General features: G+C 38.2%; 1 protein-coding gene across 3 annotated transcripts in view; it reads right to left on the bottom strand.

The window, feature by feature from the left end:
• Positions 1-983: 983 nt before the first annotated feature.
• Positions 984-17,128, bottom strand: part of LOC117421884 (serine/threonine-protein kinase PAK 6-like) — a 41,997-nt gene continuing 25,852 nt past the window's right edge. For all 3 annotated transcript variants that reach the window (XM_058987457.1, XM_058987456.1, XM_058987455.1), the window contains exons 3-9: positions 11,085-11,741; positions 9,862-10,404; positions 9,276-9,409; positions 7,343-7,469; positions 6,482-6,607; positions 3,167-3,301; positions 984-1,770 (exon numbers count right to left, since the gene is read on the bottom strand). In XM_058987457.1, coding sequence (XP_058843440.1) covers positions 1,603-1,770; positions 3,167-3,301; positions 6,482-6,607; positions 7,343-7,469; positions 9,276-9,409; positions 9,862-10,404; positions 11,085-11,741 — 1,890 coding nt within the window. In that variant the 3' untranslated portion in view covers positions 984-1,602. The remainder of the gene's footprint in view (positions 1,771-3,166; positions 3,302-6,481; positions 6,608-7,342; positions 7,470-9,275; positions 9,410-9,861; positions 10,405-11,084; positions 11,742-17,128) is intronic.

Here is a 17,128-nt window from a genome sequence, read left to right as displayed (position 1 = left end):
CTAATATTGCACAGCAACTTTGATATGGTGCCATGGTACTGCAGTGGATTAACAGAGTGTATTGTACATGTATACAGTATCATTGTGATGTAAAAATATGAAACTCTGGACACTTTGGTAACAGTCAACCAATGGCTCATATAATTGTAGCTGCCTTTGTGTTACCATTGCCCCTTAGTGCAGAACCTTTGAAATGCCTGTGAAAATTATTTGGTAAGTGTCGTAAAGATATACATTTTCAGTAGAGCTCCAGCCTTCTGCAGCATCCTTCCTGGATAACGTTGTATAATTTCATCAGAGCAACACTTTTCAGTCCATTCAGTTTAACACTGGTTTCTAAGTCAATGCAGGACTGTACACTAGGTACATTTAGGACAAAATAGGGGGGATGCTCAATAATTAAGCTTAGTAGTTGAAGAACCGTCACAGCCCTTCAATACTGCCTTAATACTTGTTGGGATGAAGCCTATGGATCTTAGAGTAAACACCCTTATTATTATTATTTATTTCTTAGCAGACACCCTTATCCAGGGCGAATTACAATGGTTACAAGATATCACATTATTTTGATGTACAATTACCCTTTTATACAGTTGGTTTTTACTGGAGCAATCTAGGTAAAGTACCTTGCTCAAGGATACAGCAGCAGTGTTCCCCACCTGGGATTGAACACACAACTCTCTGGTCAAGAGTCCAGAGCCCCTAACCACTACTCCACACTGCTGCCCTATGCAGGACACTGGCTGTCTTGATCTCTCAAAACTGTTTGAAATGAGAATTGAATTGAGAGTTGTGGTGCACATCCCTAAAAATGCAATCACAACCGGCATTTGATTCTGCCTAACTGCAGCCACTGGACTTTGTCCAGAACTGTAATACACCAGTAAAGTGCTTTGAGATGCTCTAAGTGGGGATAAACAGAATCTAGACACTGGATATGTGAATGTCAATGCCCCAGAAAGCAGCAGTGTTTTTTTCACGGGCAGGGAGAGCTTGTTCCTGCAATGTCCATTTCCCAGCTTCACGTCCGCCCTGTAAAGATCTCTTTGCTTAACTCAAGGTGCTCAATATTGCAGATTACCACTTGGATTCCCCATGTCAGTTCATAAGATGATATTTGCTGAAGTGGAAGCAGTAATCCTGGGATTAGCACCATTCCTTGTGCCTCCTCAAAGACTCCTAACACAGTAGCACAGCATGATTTAATAAGACTTGCAATTAATAGTACTCCAAGTATATCACCCATGGTATTTTTCTAAATAAATTCTGCCTTCTTGGTTGAAGCTGTTAAGAGTAATTTTGCTACAAGTGCCATTTGCTCTCTCTCTCTCTCTCTCTCTCTCTCTCTCTCTCTCTCTCTCTCTCTCTCTCTCTCTCTCTCTCTCTCTCTCTCTCTCTCTCTCTCTCTCTCTCTCTCTCTCTCTCTCTCTCTCTCTCTCTCTCTCTCTCTCTCTCTCTCTCTCTTTGTCCTTGACGTTGGCTCAGCAAGACTTTGGGGTGTCTGGCAATATCAGAGAGAGCTTCAATCTTGCCCCTGTAACTACTGCAGGCAGCAAACTTGCCCCTGTAGTGACTGCTGGTGAGTGGAGCTTCTCCCTTTTATCAGCAGGTTGACATGCGTTTACGGTACTTCTCAATAAGGGGGATGAGGCAGCGTGAGGTTCCTGTCTGGAGCAGGAATGGGTGTTCCAGGAGATCCATGGCGGTCGCTCTCTGCAATGGATCACGGGTCAGCATCCGACCCAGGAAATCCTTAAGAACCGGCGAGGCCTGCAACGTTAAAGAAAATTAGGTTACAAAGTCATTTTCCAGTAAACTAAAATCTAGTTACACTAGGTTTTTTTTTTTTTTTACTTGTTCTAATGTGTGTGAGTATATATATATATATATATATATATATATATATATATATATATATATATATATATATATAGCGAGAGACCCGAAGAAAAACAAATAGGCTAACAAATACTGTACAATCACTCCCTTGTTTTATCGGGGGCGTCAGGGTCCAACAATCCTCCACTTTTTCTCATTTCTCGTATAAAAAGCAGCACACCGTTTTAATTCGTACTGCAGAGTGTAATTGCTTCTCATCAGCGTAAAGTCCCCAATTAATTTCATGAGTCTTCCTCTCCTTTCTCAAATGCACAAACCCACTGCATTGAAAGAATCCATTCCCAACATAGGAGACTTGTTGCTAGGGAGCTGACGTCACTGCCCTATGACTTTTGCTAGTGCGTTGCTGCCACAAGTGAACACCTCGTTGGCTAAAATAAAAACCGCTTCAGCAAGTAGATATTTAATTTGCTTTGTGTTATTTAGCAATGCATGTGTATATGATAACAGTACTATATTAATGTTTTGTTTTTAATTGTTTTGTATATTTTTGTTTGTGATGTGCAGTACGAAATAAAACAAACAGTAATTCTAAGTGAAATTGCCTATGTATATTGCAGCTAAGGCATGCGCAGTTAGACTGTAAAAATGGGGCGCCAACTCCAGTACCGCGATATATCCGAATCCGCAGTATAGAGAGGGCCGATATAACGAGGGGTGCGTATATGTATATATATATATATATATATATATATATATATATATATATATATATATATACAGAAGTTTAAATCATGTAAAGTTTCACTATACCTTATCAACAGTAAATAATATTTGATCAATGTGGAGAATAGACAGAATTTGTTTTATGCCTTTCAAAATGTATTAAAAAATAAATAAATAAATACACTTTTGACAAGACATTTGCTTTCATCATACTTAGAAATGTAATTTAAGACTAGTCAGGACCAAATTAGATTTCAGGTAACCTAAATTGATGCAAGTAAATCATTTTATTAGGAATAAATAGGAATACAGTTTTTGTACTTGAGGTGCTGATGCTATTCCTGTCGTAAAATGTTTTCCTACTAACTCCTAACTACTAAGCATCAGAAAATATTCTTTTAACAAATGGAACTTTAGCCAGTTCATTCATTTTCTTAGCTCTTATCAGCACAACCCTATCTTGCAAGGCTGCGAAATTATTTTCATTAAAGTGATGTGGTTGCTCAATCCAGTAAGAAATATCAAAAATGATTTTGAAGGTAATTTAAAGGACAGAGGCTATTTGGTCAGTGTGGTCTGATTAAAAAGGCTGGATGCTCACCATGTGTGTGTTCTTCACCGTGGGAGGGGGCTGGTCTCGAAGGCGCTTCATGGCCTGCACTGGATCATCACTGAAATAGGGAGGCTCTCCATCCACCATCTCCACCACCATGATCCCCAGAGACCAGATATCCACCTGGACCCAACAACAGGGACTGCGTTGGTTATCATGGTATTTTTAAGAAATGATTATGAACTATTGTTTGTGGGTGTAATGTAATGGGTATGGAATCTCTGATCGAATGGTTTGTAAACATGAAGTAAAACGGATGTGAAAAAGCAAGTGAACTGTTCCACTGATCTGACTAGAGCTTAAAATAGAGTGGCAGTGAAACGGTTCATATTTACTGGACAGCCCCTGCAGTTGGAACTTTGAGTCTTTATTAGAACATGAGATTGAATCCGAGATTGAAACAATCCTTTTGTTATACAGAAAGAGAACCAGAAATCACAGAGAAAAGGCAATATTCGGAACTACGAACAGTTTCGTGTCTGAGTCACATCTCAGATAACACTAACTACCACTGCAGTGGTATCCAGGAAACAAGGTATTGATCAGAAAATGCCAGTGCTGGTACTAAACATCTCAATTGTCCTAAAATGTCGTGCTATATGTTTCTGTGATCATTGTGCTACCAGCTGCAGTACTTGTTTGAGTCCTGTCACTGCCAGCAACACACACAGCTAACACCCTGCAAATCCCATCTGTGGAACTGGCTTAGAATTGTCAACTGTAGATAGCAACTGTAGAAACATGATTATCTGTAATAATGTTTTAAGACATACTGGTTTTTCATGGTCCTTTAATATTTCAAAACTAATTATAAACAACGAAGTTGCACAGTTGAGTCCTCAAGTTAAAACTGCCAATTTGCTTTTTACTAGTTTGGAAACATTAACCATTTTATTTTACATTTGGAAAAGAAAATGCACATAAAACCTTGAAAAAGCATGCTACATTGAATTTAAATGCCATTCAAAATATCTGTGCTGGCAGCAGGTGAAGGAGCTAAGCAATTTCTGAATTTGGGAATAGCAACACTTATTATATCTATTTACAAAAATATAAGAACAGTTTTATTGTTGCAGAGAACAGAGGAGTCACCACTACTTTACCATAGATGGAGGGTGTGTATGTCACAGTTTAAACCAGTTGAGACCAAGGCTGCTATTAGGTATCACAGTCTAAACTGGGTGTTTATTGGGGCTATTATAGTATGTTCTGTTTTCAGCTGTAAGATTGACAAATAGGATCGCTTTGAGGTCAGACAGAGAACCATTGTTTTTGAAGGGTCAAAGGTCCTTGTGGTGTCAATATAATATTTTACTGTTGGGGGAGTCAGTACCTGAGATTCCATGGGTTAAAGGTTAAACCAAGACGCACACACAGCAGTGGAGTGCAAGCTCTCAGCTGTCTTCCTTGCCGTGCATCACTGGTATATCTGTGGCCTTTGATGAGTCCTTTCTTGCCCTTGTGAGATGGTTGCTGTTTTTGTGGTCGTTTATCTTTTGTTTTATTTATTTTTTTATTATGGATTTGAGTCTATATTTCTTGGCTCATATGACAGCCAAAGCTTCTTGTCTTGATTTTACTCTATAAAACTGGGTTACTTAAACTGTAACTTACATTGACTTGTTTTGGTTTTTACTATCCCATTACATCTGTATGATGTTTACAAGCACTCTGAGTGGTTCTTATTGTATTGGCCTATGTACCTGTTTCAGGAGTTAAGGGTCTGCTCCTCGTCCTAATTGCCTGCCATAGACATATATGCGATATATAAGCCAAAGTCCACAGAAGTGAGGGCCAATGCCATCTTATTTTGGATGAGCGCTAGATTGTATTGGTTCTTGCTAATATAAAGACATTTTGACTGATTTAGTGTAAGTAACATGTGGCTATGGTAGACAATTAGAACTGAAGAACAGTAATGTAACACAATGTTAATAAGTAAAAAAATTAAAAATAAATACACATTCGAGTAATTGTAACAGGAATTACTGCACACATCATAAAAAGGTAAAGGGACAGTAAACATTCTGAAGTTACTAACTCTTTACATTTCAACCTCTGTAAAATGCCCCTTACAACAGCTACTGAATGCCTGTCACATTTCTTATCCATGTATGTCTTTTGAAGCCTGTGATGCTTTAGTTAATTATTTTAATATTTGTTTGGCATATGCACAATCTGTATATTAAAACGAATTTCAAGATAGTACAGGGATTACATTTTATACATACAATAACATGAATATGGTTACATTTTTTCAAAAACTATTTCAGTAGGACATCCTTTGAAAATAACAACTCTATACACAACCGGTATTGCATTTTTAATTTATGTTTGAAGCCGTGAGCTATAAGAGATTGATGAAGAGACTAGAAGAAATATTGCCTTGGGAAAAAAGTCAGACTTTGCATGGTTCATAATAATAATGGAAGGATTAATGTAAAAGGAATAATGTATACCATCTGAATTTGCATGAGATATATTTTGTATCTGTTTGTTATACAATGATCTGTGTTCTGAATCATCATGTATTCCTGTTTCTGCAAGATATTTGGAGTGTTTAACCATGTGGGACCCAAGCATATTTCCAAATAGGTGAAAAAATATTGGGGTATAAATATCCAATAGGTGTATACCTCTAAGTGGGGATATTTCGATTTTATTCTAAAAAAATAAAAAAAATTGGAACTGTAGTGAACATGAAATTGCAAAATTTGTCTACACACATGAATAATCTACAAATCAATAGAGATAAGATGATTATATGAACTATATAAACATAATTTATATATTTTATTTAACATCATGTAATCAAAGAAAAGCAAAATGATTTTGCAAAAGTCTATTAGAAGCCATAATAGTAGTACAGTATTTCATTTTAGATTTTGAAATGCCACATTTTTTAATTTGTGACAGTTTATGGAAAAAAGTATATGGAAAAACTACAAAGTGGTATGTCAGTCAATATGTTAATGTAACATTGTTCAGCAGGTTTCATTAGACTTTATGAAGCAAAAATTAGGGTATATGCCTCATTGCCTAACTCATATGTCTAGGATTGTGACTCTTCCATAACTTCAGTTTCAAAAGAAGTAACTTGAGGGTTGAGAAAGACACGATTATTATCTGAAATGGACAGAACTGGCGACTCAGTGACTCTTAATCAAGCACATTAACCATCACAGTGAACGAGCCACCCTGATACCTGAGGTTGTCTGGTTAATATCACAGATGGTTGGCACAGTATGTCCATAACTTCTTAACTCTTTCCTTTGTTCACTGCAGTTTCCAGCATGTGCTTACCCCTGTCCCGTACGGTGTTTTGGAGATGACTTCTGGTGCCATCCAATATGGGGTTCCCACCAGGGACTTCCTCTTTGGCACGTCTTTACTGATCTGTGCACAAAACCCAAAGTCTGATAGTTTGATCTGGAAAAAAAGCAAGATTAATAATCGTTTGAAGATGTAAAAATGAGTTGCGGTTGCACTGTGGTGTTTGGGGGACACTGATTGTTCCATATTGTATTTTTTCAAAACCAAAAATAAAATGTTTGCAACTCTTAAGCAACTCTTGATTTAAAAAAAAAAGTATATTATATGTATGCACTATTTACTATTGTTATGAATTTACTATTCATCAATATTACAAAATCAACTTGGCTCATCAGGCACCTATATTTTTTTTGGGCCATGTTTATCACACGGACATTTCTGACAATTACAGAAACCCACCAAGCACCTACCGCGGTTGTTTTAGTGCAGTTTTAATACACACACATAGTTGCTGCACATTAAGTAACTGAACTGAATTAGTAACCGCACTCGCTACCTGTTCCATACAGGATTAACTAGTGCGGTTGTCGCTGTCTTTTGCATCTGAACTGTGTGTGTATACAAACTGTATTAAGAGCAAAAGGTGAACTCACAACCGCATTTAGGCTGTGTGTGTACAAGGCCTAAATAATACTAATTATAGCAGTCACTGTATTTAGAGCACCACCAAAAAGTGATCACCAAAGAATCTGATATTTTGCATATAGTCTGTGTATAAGGTAACATACAGTAACAACCTCCATGAAGTTTTAAAATAAACATTTTCAAAAGAGACTGACGAAGGCTGCAGTGATTGTCACATGAGCGAGTGTGTTTGTGTGTCTTGCTTACCCGTCCATCGAGGGCAAGAAGGATGGAGTCACTCTTGATGTCTCGGTGGATCACTCCCTGGGAATGGAGGTAGGACATGGCCTGCAGCACTGCCTCACACACTGTGGCAATCTGCTCCTCATTCAGCCTGCGAAACCAAAAGACAAAACAGGAAACCACTTCACCTGCTTTCTTCCACTGATTTTACAAATAAGCTTTCTCAATGGCTTGCTGGCAGCGTTTGGTAAATAACAACTTGATGTTAAAGGCTTATCAACACGATTCGCCTCCATTATACACTACAGATAAAGATTAGTGTTTCCCTCATTTTGTACAGTACTGTAATGTAGTTTTAAACACTGATTATGCTGGTAATAATTGAATGTCACAACATTGCTAATTAATTTAGTGCTCAGGAAAGGTCTGGTATAATGGCATTGGCTTCAATCAGGCAATATGCCAGCTGACACAAGCTTCTGCTCACACCTCAGTCCTGACCTGAACACCCCCTGCAGTCAGCCCTGTGCTTCACTCAAGCAGAGTGTCTTGTGGTTTTGTGATGTGGACTGATGTTGTACAGTTGAGAGCTCCTAACTCATGGGTTATCCTGTTGTGCCACCTATCTACTATTCAGTGATTTCCATCCACAAGAGTCTTACTACTGCAAAAGACATGGTAAGTTTTGAACTGAAAGTTACTAGATTTAGAGATGTGCTAAATACAGTGTTGCAAACGACAAGCATAGTAGGTGATACATTGTTAAGATCAGAAATATGTGCTTTTTTTTTTAGTAAATAAAGTAAGAATTTCTTATAAAATAGGGTATTAAAATAATATTTGTAAATCTTTGTGTAATAAATGTTAACTTGCGCTGTTTTATTTTATAGACCAGTAAGAAACCAAATCTTTTCCCCCAACTTGTAGTAGTTCAGTACCATCCATACTAGCAGTGTTGCAACAGAATTAATTATATTATAATCTTTATGGAACAACCCACGTGAAGGCCAAATTTGTGGACGTTTTTGATTGCTTAACCTTTAAGTAAACTTCAGAGTGCAGTCTGTTTCAGTCAGTGTGCAATGTGTCAGCCACCTGTGATGCTATGATACAAGTGTGAGTCATGTCTTCTCCACATTCAAAGATAGAGGAGTGATATTGCACAAGAAGCAGACAACATTTTAACAAAGAAAAAAACATTACAGTTACAAGCCACAAATAACCAGAATTTTAAAATCTAAAACAAACCGAGGGAGTTTAACTGATTGTAAATTTGAAATGTTACCTTAACCCAAAAAGTGGCATTGGATTTCTAAGGTTAATAGAATCCTTTTTTGTATTTTATTATTTTTGTCAGTTGATACATACTGTAAAGCATTCAATAGCAATATTAACTTAAAATTACTACAGGTCTAGGAATTATTTTGTTTATTGTTGGCTGAACATGTTTATGGCATGTCACATAAAGCAGGTACAATGTAGTCTTCCCCACACAGGGCCATGTGCCTCCCAGAGGAAAAATGAGCAAACTTGACACTACTACCCTACTGCAGCAGCCAGCGCTCTGTGAGACTTAGGGGAGTCCCCAGAAGCCATCAAGTAAGTACATGTCATCTTGAGCTTTACTCTGCCTACACTACATATAGAACTCAAGTTTCATGTGTGAGGGATCAACCCCTTCAGGGAAATATTCATGGTGTCTTGTCAGAATAAGAACCTGGTAACCCCAGCCTGTCAGAAACACTTATTACTATGTAGCACCAGTTCTGTTTTTCTAATAACATGTGAAAAACAGTATTTAAAAAGTGTGACTTATCACATCCTTGCACTGATGGCTTGAATTTATAAAGGCAGACAATCATGTATTAGCTCAGGGTATACCCAGACGTTAAACAAAGTGTTGCCTTCACTCTAATAATGTTCCATTATTATATAGCAAACTAAACGATAGCCTTACCTGGTTTCAGATACAATGTTGGTGAGAGCTCCACCCTGCAGGTATTCCATTATGACCCACAGTTCTTCTTCCACCAAGTAGCTTTTGTACATCTCCACTACATTTCTATGCTGGTAGTCTCTCATTATAACAACCTGAGAGCAAAACCAAACAGATTTTTTTTGGTATCCATATTGATAGTGTCCAAACTAATTAAAGTTAAATAGAGTCCAATCTAATTAAACTAATTAGAAATGTGTTTAAAACAATGACCAGACCAGCCTCTACAGATAAACGTCATTATTATGACTCCTGGTTGGTTTACAGGGAAGTCAAGAACAACTGGTGATAGCTGTTGAGGACTATAACATCTGAAAGACGTCCACTAATACACAGTATCAAAAACACTACTGCGCTGGCTCAGGAACAATTGAAACATTTTCGTAGTTGAACCTAGGTAGAGAAATCTGTATCAATCAGAAAAATGTGTAACAAATACTAAGGGTAACCCCTTCCTAATAAAGTGACAAAACGTTGTAATTGTCATTGGTAAGGCATGTAACTTCATTGAACAGAGGTGCTGAATGTTATTTCCAAAGCTTGTTACCTCATTAAACAGCAGCTCTCTTCTTTGCTGTTTCCGGAGGTCCATCATTTTCACAGCCACTTGACGTCCGGTGTGTCTTTCCCTAGCGATGCACACAACCCCTGTAGAACCTTCCCCAATCTTGACAAAGTTTTCCAGGTATGTTCTAGGGTCCCCCTTGTCTACCACCATCTTGAGAGCAGCTTTAAACTGCTCATGGGTCACTTTGGGGGCATCTTGAGGAGGTGATTTGGGGCTAGGAGAGCCATTCTGTGTGGCCCTGAGAAATGGTGAGCTAGTCTGTGGTGGCCTGATATTAGGGGACCCTGTTGGAGAAGGCCGGACCTGAGAAGGACTATCCTGCCGCTGGGTTGCAGGCTTGGGGCTGCCAGCTGATTTCTGAGAGATATTTGTCGCCATATGATTAGGGACCATAGTTGGAGAATGTCTCATGGTATAGCTGGAAACAGATCTAGCTGGCCTATGAGTCCTTGTCAGAGCAATAAGAGGGCTACTGGTGCCATTTGGACGAAAATCTAGATGTTGTCGGAAATTGACATCTGTCTATAAAAAGAAACATGCAAGTAAGATCATTAGACATGCACACTTACTAACTAAGCTGAACAGAAAAATCCACCAAACACACATTTCAAACTTGTGATATCTTAATAGTATGGACCATTTATATTCTATAACCATGCTCCTACCAGATTAGAGAATGTAAACCCTTGACAAGCATAAAGTCATATTGATTGATGAAAAGGGCATTATTGTAGTGTGAATTTTTTTGAGATGGCCAGCAGTTTCAGGATTCTGCAATGTTTTACTGTGTGACTGTCTCACAATACTTACTTATATAAGCAGAAAACCTGATATAACCAGAAACAGTTACCACAGAATAGTCTTAATAGATCAAGTCTTGCTGCAGACTGAACAGGCTACATTCTCAAATAAATATGTTATGTCATTTAATTTTAAACCTCCACAGGTCTTTGGGCTATATATCACTATTCACTGGATGCTGAAGGCAAAATGAAATAAATCATGTTTAATTCTTGTAACAGAATAAACCCTTTTGTCAAAAGCCCTAAGGTCATCTGAATCATCTCTATATTTCAATACAACTGCTTGTCCCTCTTCCATTAAAAAAGGGCTGACTGCATCTCTCTTCTAGGGTTAAAGTGCATATGTGCCCCTACAAAATCCATGAAAAGGAAAATCTTAATGGCAAAATAATGTTGTACCTTCATGTCATATGAAGACAGTGGTCTCCCAGGGCTGTTCAGTGTCCTACTCAAGAGCCTTTCCTTTGGAGTCAGCTCTGGGGTACTGGGGCCTGAACTGGCCTGGTGTTTTCCGCCAAGCCAGGGACTAGCTGGATTGAGAAAGCAGGAAACTGGTCTTTTTTCTGGGACATTGCTTCTTACAGGCTTCTCCCTTCTCACCATAGAAGGTTGTATGGAGTTTAGTCTTTCTGTGGAGACCACAAGCTCATTATGTTTGGACAAACCTTGATAGAGGCTGCTTGGTGGCCTATTGTCCGCTAAAGTAGGCTTGTACATCTCAAAAGTTGACTTGGCCCTAGTCAGCAACCCATTGGGTGGTTGATAAGCATTTTGTTTTGGAAAAAGATGTGGACTCCCGCTTTCGCTCTTTAATTCTCGAGATCGGTCCTTCCAACTGAATTGCCAGTCATATTTTCCCATCATGCTCAGATCTTGATACTCGTACCGGTCTTCCTCCTTGACCTCCCCCAGTCGGCCCAAAGACTGGGCCCTCTTCCTTGCTGAGGGACTTGTCTTACGTAAAGAATTGGAACTGGTCACTGAAATCTTGTTCAAGTCTGAGATAATCCCTGAGATGTAGCCATCTAGTCCTACGATGCTTCCCCGCACAATGGTCTGAAAAAGAGATTTAATAATTTAATAATTTTCAACAAGAAAAAAAAAATCGTAGAAGCTAGAAGAGAGTACATTGTTGGTCCCTGGTTATAAATGCTGTATACTACAGTGCGCAAATTGTACCACTTTCAGTAAAAGGAAAACATAATAATAATGCTACAAAACTGGTGAGAAACAATGTTAAAGAATTTAGACTATAACTTTTTACACTTATAACTTTAAAGTCTTTTCAAAATGGCCGCTCTAGTGCACTGATAGTGTAAGGATTATTGTCCACATTGTCAAACAGGTAACACGGCAATAACGATCTATGATGTGGTAGCGAACAGAAAAGCCAGAGCACTTGTTATGTTTATTTTTTTAATCGCTTTTCCTGCAGTGATTTAGAGGACAGATCTCAACCTCAGTGCACTAGCGGCCATTTTGAAAAGAGCTTTGTAGCAACACATTGGATCTGAGTTTTTCCTTTAACGGTTCGTAACCCTCCATCTTCTGTTCTCTCCAACTATCTCCACATAATCCCATTTGTGACGACTCGCGTAAATTCCCATCGCTTAGTTACTTTGGATTTTAACCATATAATGCCCAGAAATAATTTTTTTTTTTTTTGTGATCAAATTTCTATTTGAAAATGAGAAATACAATACAGTAATTCAAAACAACAGAACATTCCCATTTACCCCCCAATTCCCTATCCCCATCCCACCTCCCTCCCAGTCCCTCCCCCCTCTCCCCAGATGGCAACCTCCCTCCCACACACACACACCCCTAGAAAGGACCCCAAGAATCCACATCAGACATTGACAGCTGGTTTATCAGCAATTTAATGGTATCTGCGGCTGCTCCCAAGGCCTGTACAGTCCCCTCCCTGGTCCCATGAACCAGAGCAATAGAAAGCTCCATATAAATATTGTCAAGGAATGCAAGGGTCCATTGATGACAGGGCAGGGAATAAGGAGGCTGCCAGCACAGGGCTATCATTTTCTTAGCTGGCCAGACAGAAAATAAACCTAATTCTGCGTGATTAAATTGTAACAAAAAAAAAGTTTAGTTCATTAATCGATCCAATTAATATGTTAATCGGAACAGTCCTACTAGGAACACATCTTCAAACATGGGTCCATTTGATTGTATAAAGACCATGCCATGCTTTAGTTCTCTTCATAGATACATTTACAAACAAAAATGCATACCATGCACTTTCTTAACGCTAAAGAGTTGGAACCACCATGAAGTGGTCAACATGTGTTTAGCTTACATGAGCTTGCAATCAGAAAGCAAAGATGTCTTATTGATAGATGTTCATGTTTTTGTCTTATTCAGTATTGGAAACTTTTCACCTGATGTACCCTTTCAAATATAAACACGTGGACATTACTAAGCTTCCAGAGATCATCAATGCTATTCAAAGGTGTCCTATAGTTTTAAAAATAAGTGTGTTGCTTGTAGGTTTAGTCATGCATATTATGTAGATTTGTTTGTTCAAAGCATTATTTGGAAAATAATTAAAAATCAAGATTTTTTTTTTCACTTTCTATAGCATATAGCTTGGAGAATCATAACCAGGAAAGCATTGCATAACTAGGGATATTTAGGACATGCTGCTAATCAGGTTTTAGGGAAGAGCTACCACTACTATGGTGTATTCTATACAAGTAACTATAACCCAAAATAACTCATTAAATATATGGGCATACCCTTGACCACTTTACTTGTGTGGAGTTAAAGTTAAATAGAGTTATCTGTCCAAGAATGTGATAACAGCCTGTTGCTTTGAGTGGATTCATCTGCCCTTGACTGGTTTGAAAAGCTGAGATAGTTAACCATGTTGTCCATATTTTCGCTATGCTTCACCACATTTTACAACAGTATCCTTTTTCTGCAGAATATAGCTTTAAAGTGATTACAGCTACAAAATAATTCCATACATCTTACTTGTTGTGCACTTTCATTCATCTCAGGTTGCAAACCATGCTTTCAGGTAGTGTTGAACAATTTCACCCTTCACATGGAGGGTGAAATCGTCCCCACCCCTTCAATGGCTTTCTTTCTGTTATTAACCAGCCAGCTGCTCCCCCTATTGACTGACATTCTTTCAGCCAGTAGCATGCTTTGACCCAGAAGACACTGCTGAGTAAAATGACCCAGGAAGTGCAAGTGTAACAAATATGCTGAGAATAAGCCATAGACACTTAGAACTGCATTTAACCTAAAGTAGTAACAGATTTCTGGTTTTAAATTGAAAAGACGTGTTTCCTATAGCATGTGTTTCTTTCAAAACTACACACTGGAGAGCTGTAGCGAATGGAAATGCAAAACAGGTAAGATGTATTTTTAAGCTCTTGTCATAATCTGTCTCCTGTGTTATTGGTATCTCTGTATATGTCTGTCTCTCTCAAACTCACAATGACAACATTTACTCTGTAGCTGAGTGGCATTTCACTGTAGTCTGAGGATCCTGCTGATGCTAACAGAACAACATCCAGTTATAAGAGAGAAATATAAGGGAAGGGGTCTCCAATGTTACATCCCTTATGTGTTTGCAAAATATAGCCCAGAGAATCTCGCTTCTTTAAGAAATCTATAGTTATATATTTGGTTTCTCTTTGACATTTTGTATCATATCGACGTGACTTTTCTGAATTATGAAGCAGTGATGAATAAATGGTTATCAGTAAAAGGCACATTTTAAAGCTACAGTGAACATAACCCCTGACATCTAATTGCTTGTCTTCATTCTATTTCGGTTCCTTTATTTCAGTTTGCTGCAATTTCAGCTCTCTGTGCGTCACAGCCCTTTTAGAGGGAATGTTTTTTAATGTAGTCTGACCAGTTGTCGTTTTTTGAGCAGTAAGTGTTTATTAGTAAAAACCTAAAAAAAAACTCAAACTAGCAACAGTAAACCATAAATCAGTCATTCAGAAATAGCTAAACTGAGTTCTACTAAACCCATTAACACTTAGCTGTTACACAGTGGCCCTTCATCTACACAAATGAGAGTAGATTAGGATCTGAAAATGCTATCTAACTATGAAAAATTGCTTCATTACCACCAATAAGAGAAAGAGTGCCTAACCAGAATTAACATCGAAATGAACAACCTTGAACTGTCTATATTGGTGTGACTAGGTTTAGGACCATGTGGGGTTACTGTACTAATATATAGTTACACATTAAAGCAACATCCTTTCAAGATAAACAGGTTTGAATGGAGTATTAACCCATTAACACTATTCTTTTCCTTCCCTTTCAATGAGCTACAAATACCATAATCAGTAGGCACATTAATTAAAATGAACACATATTATTATCATTAAAAAACAAAATAATTGTACAGAGATGCAATGCATCTATTGGTTAATGGTTTGTTTTTGTTTTGTTTTTAAATTTGGAATCGCCAATTGTTTTTTTCTCATTTTCTCCCCAATTTGGAAAGCCCAATTTTTATTTTTATTTCAACCCGGCTCGCCGCTGTCACCCCCGTACTGACTCGGGAGAGACGAAGACGGACACACAAGTCCTCCGAAACATGTGCCGTCAGCCGTCTGCTTCTTTTCACTCTGCAGGCCCACCATGCAGCCACAGCGTTGGAGGACCACGCAACTCTGGGCAACTTACAGGCAGGCCTGCAGGCGTCCGGCCAGTCTACAGGGGTTGCTGGTGCGTGGTGAGCTAAGGACATCCTGGCTGACCTGAGCCCTCCCCACCCGGGCGGCGTTTGGCCAATTGGACTTGAATTGGTGACCTCCAGGCTATGGGGCGCATCCTGCACTCCACGCAGAGTGCGCCACTCAGGAGACCCCTTCTATTGGGTAATCTAAGGAATGGGGACAAGATTCTGGGTTTTGAAATCCTAATTAACCTAAGTGTGGGTACAAGAGAGACCAAAGAAGAGAGGAGATAAGGACATATCACTTGGGCTAATCTAGAGACTAATTATTATTATTTATTTATTTTATTTATTTTAATAAGCCTTGGAGCACTTGAGGCAGGATTTATCAAGTTAATAATACACAACTCATTAAAAAAAAAAAACAACCTGAAGTACCCATTCAAGTTAAATTTAACCGTTTGGGTTTGAGCTTTTCAATAGTTTGGTATATACTGTAGTTTTTATTTTATAAACTGTAAAGACCAGGTCTTTACGGTGATTTATTTGACCCCTTGTAAATATCACTTAATACAACAAGAATACAATGGAAAAAAGTCTGCGATAGAGTAGAGGTAGTGTCGACTGGCCGAATACATTCAACACTCGACCTTAGAAACTAGTAGTCAAGTAATTGCACGTCATGTGAAGTTATCGATGTCATCACATGACTTGATGTGACGTGCGGCTGGGTTTACAAGGACAGAGAATCCCCTAGATGTCAGAGGAAAGCAGTACCATTTTACTGTCAGCGTCTTCTTCTAAAAACAAAGCAAATAAGTGGTCTGCAGCAGCACTGCTTCAGTTTCAAAGCTATTTTTACCTCTACTATTTCACTCTATCAAATCAGTCTAATTTTTCTTCGTGCCAAGACAAACAAGATGATTGAGTAACAGTATGTCAAGGTTTCTTCACAGGTGTGATTATAAAACCTACCACTAAGGTATATTAACCTTGAATTGCTCAATCTTCATAGAAAAGGAATGTTACTTCTATTTTTAAAAACAGTCTTTAGGAAACACCCTTGTTATACATTCAAAATCTCATGGAGAACAGGCAAAGCAGACTGAGTTGTTTTATTGTCTTATGCAAATTCAGTTCCAGTGTTCCTAATTGATCTAGTCTAGTGCAATTTGTTTAGTTTATTTATATCCAGTCTTACAAAAAATGTATTCTGTTTTCATTATCCAAGATCAATTTGCATGGTTACTAATGCTAATTCTGTTGTGGTTTGTTCTAACCCTAGTTCAATTAATGAGGACTTGTCTATTGGCTATTTTAGTCTTCTGTGCCACTTTCAGGAACTAATTTCATGCCCATTTGTATTCATTTGTAAGTTGCCCTGGATAAGGGCGTCTGCTAAGAAATAATAAATAATAATCAATATTTTCTATTAATATCCCAACTGACATTTCCCGTTGCTGTTCCAAATCCTAATCAATCCAAATCTAAATGTATTCAATTTGCAAAGAATTTATAGCAGAAATGAGCAAAATTGACATCCAAATTGAAGGACCCCCTGATATGATTTTGCTTTGCATCACTCCATTGATATGATTACTACACCCCCTATGGGGCACAATCCTAAATGTCACATGTAAGAAAAACAAATGCTCCTTACGGGCGATGAATACTTAAGACGCTTGCACATGTGTGTTTTCGCCAAGTACATTTTAACTACTGTGTACCTTGAGAACTGCTCATTTAATGGTAATAAACCTTGGTACAGACATTCCCC

The sequence above is a fragment of the Acipenser ruthenus genome, chromosome 15, assembly GCF_902713425.1.
Source record: "Acipenser ruthenus chromosome 15, fAciRut3.2 maternal haplotype, whole genome shotgun sequence".
Taxonomy (NCBI): domain Eukaryota; kingdom Metazoa; phylum Chordata; class Actinopteri; order Acipenseriformes; family Acipenseridae; genus Acipenser; species Acipenser ruthenus.
The sequence above is the reverse complement of the archived record's forward strand: the minus strand, read 5'-3'. Positions and strand labels throughout refer to the sequence as shown.